This window comes from Nansenia antarctica (genome assembly GCF_963989245.1).
Source record: "Nansenia antarctica genome assembly, chromosome: 4".
Classification (NCBI taxonomy): domain Eukaryota; kingdom Metazoa; phylum Chordata; class Actinopteri; order Argentiniformes; family Microstomatidae; genus Nansenia; species Nansenia antarctica.
In genome coordinates this window covers 30,572,711-30,578,710 of record NC_137689.1, presented here as the reverse complement: position 1 = coordinate 30,578,710, position 6,000 = coordinate 30,572,711, and the positions used below count along the sequence as shown (strand labels likewise).

Sequence of the window (6,000 nt, the reverse complement as noted above, 5' to 3'; positions counted from 1 at the left end):
AGCTGTCTTTGAGATGATTAAGAGGCCTTCGGGTGAATTCGCAGGGGATATGGAGTGATACAATTAATGCAACCAAGGTTATTTCCTTTTTCTAAGAAACTGTGTTACGTGAGGATGTCAAAGTGTCTACTGAAGGACCTCCCACTGGGACTGACAGCTGAGCTCAGAGCCACTCTATAAAGCCCGCTTCCCCCATCACTCGACACGCTTGTGGACATCAGCATCACGCCTCACATCTCACAATGGAGGACACCTACATCCTACACGTGGAGCTGTTGGGTTTTGAGAAGAGATTAAACCCCAGCCAGCACTATGTGAGCTCTGAGACCACATTTACAGAAGTGACTAGTCATAGAAGAAGGAAAGAAAATGCTCACAAGATTAATATATACATGCATTACTTGAGTTGTGGGTTAGTGAAAGCCTTAATGGAGGAATCCATTGATTTCGTTTTGAATACTGAACTACTCGGTGGAGATAGATGTTGATCATTTCGGAGATCTGTGCATCATTGTTGATCATTGTTGATTCGAGCCACTCGTTTATTTCTGACTACTTTGTTGGAAGGTCTACATGATGATGGTGAAATGGAGTGACCTGTCTGAGAAGTTGGTCTACAGGACATATCCAGAAATCCACACGTTCCATGTAAGTCTTTACCAGAAAATACATTTTAGGCAGAAAACCAAACATCAAAGTTGTTTGAACTGACATAGAAATAGAGAGATCATAAGCATAAACAATGTTGGATAATGTTGAGTTTTTAACTCTGACAATACAGCCATCTCCTTATAACTCCTTATAATCTGCAGTCAGTGATGGTGTCATAAGAATTTGTGTCTGGGTTACAGAAAAGCCTAAAGGAACAGTTCCCCATTGAGGCTGGACATATTAATAATAAAGACAGGACCATCCCATCTTTACCAGGTAAGGACATTCTGTATACAGTCAGTGGTTAAAGTGCCTATAGTTGTAACACTTATAGGGCCAGTTTCATGGTCACAGATTAAGACTAATCCTAGACTGAAAACAGTGTGATTTAATCCTGGACTAGGCATAAACCTTGTCTGTGGCCCATTCTCTACTGGTCTCAAGACAACTTGTCTTTGAAATGTCATACTCCTGTGTCATTTGGAAATAGTCAAATCTTCAGTACTTAAAAGTGAACACGTTTGACTGATTAATGCTTAAGGTTAGTAAGTATGATGTGCAGACTAAAATGAGGTGTGTGATGTTTTTAGCCTTTGCTTTGCATAAGGAAGCACCTGCTTGGAAAAATGTACTTCTCTTTTTTGACATGAAAGCCAAGCCGTAAATCGTGACACCAGGACATGATTATTATTTTTTACATTTCCATCTAGTGTCTTCTGATTCTCCAATGTTAACTTGTACGTTGATAGATTATGGCAGTTGAGAAGCACTGTTAATTTATGACAGTGGAGAACAGTGTGTGTAAGTTCCATGGGGTAATTACATATTGCACCGTTGTGGATTTTTACTCAACAGTTTGCTCTTTCACTTCTCTACCTGTTGTAGTACTGTAGACTACAGAATATTTAATGAACACAAACCTGATGAAGTGGTGATGCAATTTGGGGAAGGAGAAGTTACTTCCCAACACAAACTGCTCTGTGCAACATTGGTATCTTCCCCTAAAGTGTCATCATATGGTGAACAGAGATGTGACAATATAGTAGTATTGTAGTCAAATTATTTGAAGCATCTTCTTTTAGGTAGAAAACAAGATTGATTTCCCTCTATATACATGTTATGTACAACCACCTATGAACCTAAGCCTTGAAAGGATGAAGAAGATACTGGTAACCATGGGAGATACTAATACATCATGGATTTACACTACATAACTACATGTTTGTAGTTTGTATTGAGTGTGCAAAGTTACAAAGGTTTTCAAAGGTTTACAAAGTTTCCAAATCTGTATGGCATGCACAGTGAGTGACTTTGGTGTAAATGTTTGGTTATTAACGACAGCACTATTTCAGATGTCCTACTCATTCTAACGCCCTACTCTCTCTCCTCAGCACCAAAGTGGCTGGACAGCCAGAGGTCCACAGTGACCAGACAGAGCACTCTCTCAGAGTACTGCCACTCCCTCATCAACCTGCCGCCCAAGATATCTCGTTCACAGCTGGTGCGTCGTTTCTTCAAAGTCCGACCGGCAGATGAGAACGCACCTGCTTTAAACCAGTTAGTAAAAACAGTGTCACACACTAAGCTTGACTAAATACATAATTTGCTTACTTTTGGATTTATTATGGGTTAGTGATGAGATCAATCTTTTCTGAAGAGCTAAAAGAAATGAGACCTCTGTGGTGTCTGGGGACAAATCTGATGACAAATCCAGAGGCAACACATCTGGTAAGACTCTAACCCCTTGGTTGTCCCACTGACTGTTGTTACATCACGTGTAAAAGTAGTCTGAGAATGTTGGGTCATTTATGTTAGTCCAGTTATGAAGGGATCTCCAATAGTTTCTAACTGTCCTCCATCTAGAGTTCTCAGGGCCCATCATACTGGACAGTTACAGGGTCATTGGAGACTTCAGCAAGACCTCCAAACATGAGATCGACCTGCACACTGGTGACTTAGTGGAGATTGTGGAGAAAAGCTCAAATGGTGAGTAGCGATGAAGAGTCAACATTGTCGGCCAAGCAGCAGAACTCGTGTGAAAATGGAGGGGCTAAAATGTCTTTAGTTAGTATTTAATGATTTTAGTGTCCACTAGGTGGCAGCACCAAGTATTTACAGGAAGTGATATGCACACGATTGTGTGATAATATACACTTAAGGTAACATGGGGCAAGTGCTGAGGTGTTTATTATGCTCAGTTGTGTGTGTGTGTGTGTGTGTGTGTGTGTGTGTGTGTGTGTGTGTGTGTGTGTGTGTGTGTGTGCGTGTGTGCGTGTGTGTGTGTGTGTGTGTGTGTGTGTGTGTGTGTGTGTGTGTGATTTGTTTACCTATGAGCCTCTTTCTGGGTACAGGTTGGTGGTTCTGCCAGTGTGAATTCAGGCGAGGCTGGGTGCCTGCCTCCTATCTGGAGCCCCTGGACGGCCCTGAGGAGCCAGAACAGGCAGCTCCTGACTACCAAGGCAAGTCACCACCCTGCCACGGGGTCAAACTAGGAGCCTTCACTAAGGGCAGCTGCTCATACTATCTCCTTAAGGCCCATGCCAGCCAGTTTTGCTTTTCTTGAGAAAAAAAATATACAGCGCTGCTTGACAGTATGTGAACCCCTTGTGAAATTATAGATTTCTTTAGTTTTTACCATGAAATCTTTATTTAATCAGAGCCAGTCTTTTTTACCTGACATAACATGTTTATATTTACCAATTCCATATCTTGGTTTAAGTCAGTGTTTCCCAAACTGTGGGGCGCGACCCCCTAGTGGGGCGCGGGGGTACTGCAGGGGGGGCGCAGAAATAATATGGGAGGGGAAAAAAATGCACACACAAGAGCTGTAAACAAACACTGCTTGCTTAAGGTTACCATCAGGGGTGTTGTGGGCGTTGGATGATAAAAATGAGAACCTGAATGGAGCGCAGGCCATAAACTGTAACAAAGAGGCAGCGAGGGGGCGCGAGCCCAGAGGGGCTCCATTCACGTCATTGACGCGCGCTCTCCCTCCCCATCATTCCAGCTATCTAGCAGCAACAACAACAATGGATAAGTTTATGAAAGAGCCAGAAGCTAAACGAAAAGCGAAGGAGCCCATAACAAACGTCCCAAAGCCAAAGTCAAGAAAGTATGACGATACATACCTCTCCCTGGGCTTCACGTCTAATGTGGACAGGATACAATCTTTCACATGGAAACTGGACATGTGGGGGAGGAGACTTGAACAGGGGGACATCGACTAATTTGGGAATCTGAAGGCATTCATCGAGACCAATGAGCTGCAGAGCACAGTGGTTCCATGTATGACAGAGCACATATCAGCCCTGAAACAAAGCTTCCAGAAATACTTCTCTGTGGATCCATTTGTTGCACCACCACCTGCCATGTTCAGCACTGCGGAAGAGGAACAGTACATCGACATGACTTCAGAGTCAACCATGAGGCTGCAGTTCACATCCACGACTTTGGCTGGGTTTTGGATTGGAGTGGAGAAGGACTACCCTCTCATTGGACAGAAAGCTGTGGGAATACTGCTGCCTTTTGCAACATCATACCTGTGTGAGATAGGCTTTTCTGCTGTTGCTGCTATCAAAAGCAAATACAGGTCGAAGTTGAACATTGAGAATGAACTGAGAGTGGCAGTCTCAAAACAACAACCCCGCTTTGAGAAGATTTGCAAGGCAAAGCAAGCACACACAAGTCATTGATCGTAATTGTGATAGGAATGTGAGGAGTAAGAATAGTGATGCAGTAGAAATTAGTTAATGTTGATATGTTGAATATTTCAGTGGCACAGGATCATTTGCCAAGCACTTATGTTCCTTTTCAACCCATAATAAAATATAAAACTATAGTTGGATATATGTGTCTTGTTATTATTAGAAGAGAAAATGTAATGTTTTTACAACTTTATACAATTAATTATATCAATATAGGTGGGGACTGGGTTAGGGGGGGCTCGAAAATATTTCCAATTACCCAAGGGGGGCCTGATTGAAAAAGTTTGGGAACCGCTGGTTTAAGTGAACCTCAAGTTGCATTGGTTAAATCAAGTAGGTAAGTAGAATCCGGTGGGTAAATAATTGGGTACCAAATGAACCAGTTGTAGGAGAGATCTTTAGGAAAGAGTTCGGGTGGGACTGATAAATAGATATGTATAGATATATAGATATATATAGATATATATATAGATATATCATTCATTCATTAATTCATTCATTCATTCATATAAGAAACCTGGTCAGTTTTGTGTTATCCATACAGGTGAATGCAAACCACACCATGCCGAGAGGAAAGGAGATCTCAGAGGACATCAGGTTAGAAAGAGCACATCAGTCTGCGGAAGGCAATATAAGATTTGAACTCCATTAGTCCACTATGAGGCAAATCATTTACAAATGGAGAGCATTTAGCATGACAGCAACTCGGCCTAGAAGTGGACACCCTTCCAAAATATCCCCAAGAGCCACAAGAAAAATAACAAATCAGGAAAAAACCAACCCAAACATTATTTAGAGATTTGCAGACCTCCCTTGCTGTGCATGCTTCAACAATAAGAACACTGAATCAAAATGAGATTTGTGGGAGGGTTGCTAGGAAGAAGTCTCTGTTGTCAAAAAATAAACAAACTGCCCTTCTTAACATTGCCGAAGACCATCTGGACATGCCTGAAGGTTTCTGGAAGTCCATTCTCTGGACAGATGAGTCCAAAATTGACCTTTTTGGTCACAATCAAATCCACTACGTTTGGCGAAAACCGAACACTGCCTACCACCAAAAGAACCATATCCCAACAGTCAAGCATGGTGGTGGGAATGTCAAGATCTGGGGCTGCTTTTCCTCCTCTGGACCTGGCTGACTCCACATCATTAAGGGAACCATGAAGACAACGACCCAAAGTATTCAAACAAATCTACCAAAGAATGACTCAGGATGAAGAAGATTTGTGTTTTGGATTGGTCAAGTCAAATTCTGATCTAAATCCAATTGAGATGCTGTGGCAGGACCTGAAGCAGGCAGTTCATGCCAGACACCCCTCAAACCTCACTCAATTGGCTCACTTCTGTAAGGAGGAGCAAAAATATCTCAAAACAGATGTCAGAGAGTAATTAATGGCTATATAAGACGTTTACTCCAAGTTATCGCTGCTAATGGAGGCGCCACTGAAGAGGTGCACTTATTTTTGCACCTGCACTTAAATAAATATAAACCTGTTATGTCAGATAAAAAAGACTGGTTCTGATATAAAATGTCATGGTAAAAACCCCAAAAATCTATAATTGCACAAGGGTTCACATACCTTCACATACCTTCCCTATTTGGGAAAGTAAGAAAAATGCCTCGGTGCTATTCTCAATAAAATGT

General features: G+C 41.9%; 1 protein-coding gene across 1 annotated transcript in view; it reads left to right on the top strand.

Moving 5' to 3' along the window:
• Positions 1-239: 239 nt before the first annotated feature.
• The window catches only part of ncf1 (neutrophil cytosolic factor 1), a gene marked incomplete at its 3' end in the record, with an annotated part of 8,701 nt that continues 2,940 nt past the window's right edge, over positions 240-6,000 (top strand). The window contains exons 1-7 of the mRNA XM_080529324.1: positions 240-314; positions 568-648; positions 852-927; positions 2,043-2,208; positions 2,309-2,379; positions 2,515-2,637; positions 3,003-3,110. Of these exons, the coding sequence (XP_080385450.1) occupies positions 243-314; positions 568-648; positions 852-927; positions 2,043-2,208; positions 2,309-2,379; positions 2,515-2,637; positions 3,003-3,110 (697 nt within the window). The 5' untranslated portion in view covers positions 240-242. The remainder of the gene's footprint in view (positions 315-567; positions 649-851; positions 928-2,042; positions 2,209-2,308; positions 2,380-2,514; positions 2,638-3,002; positions 3,111-6,000) is intronic.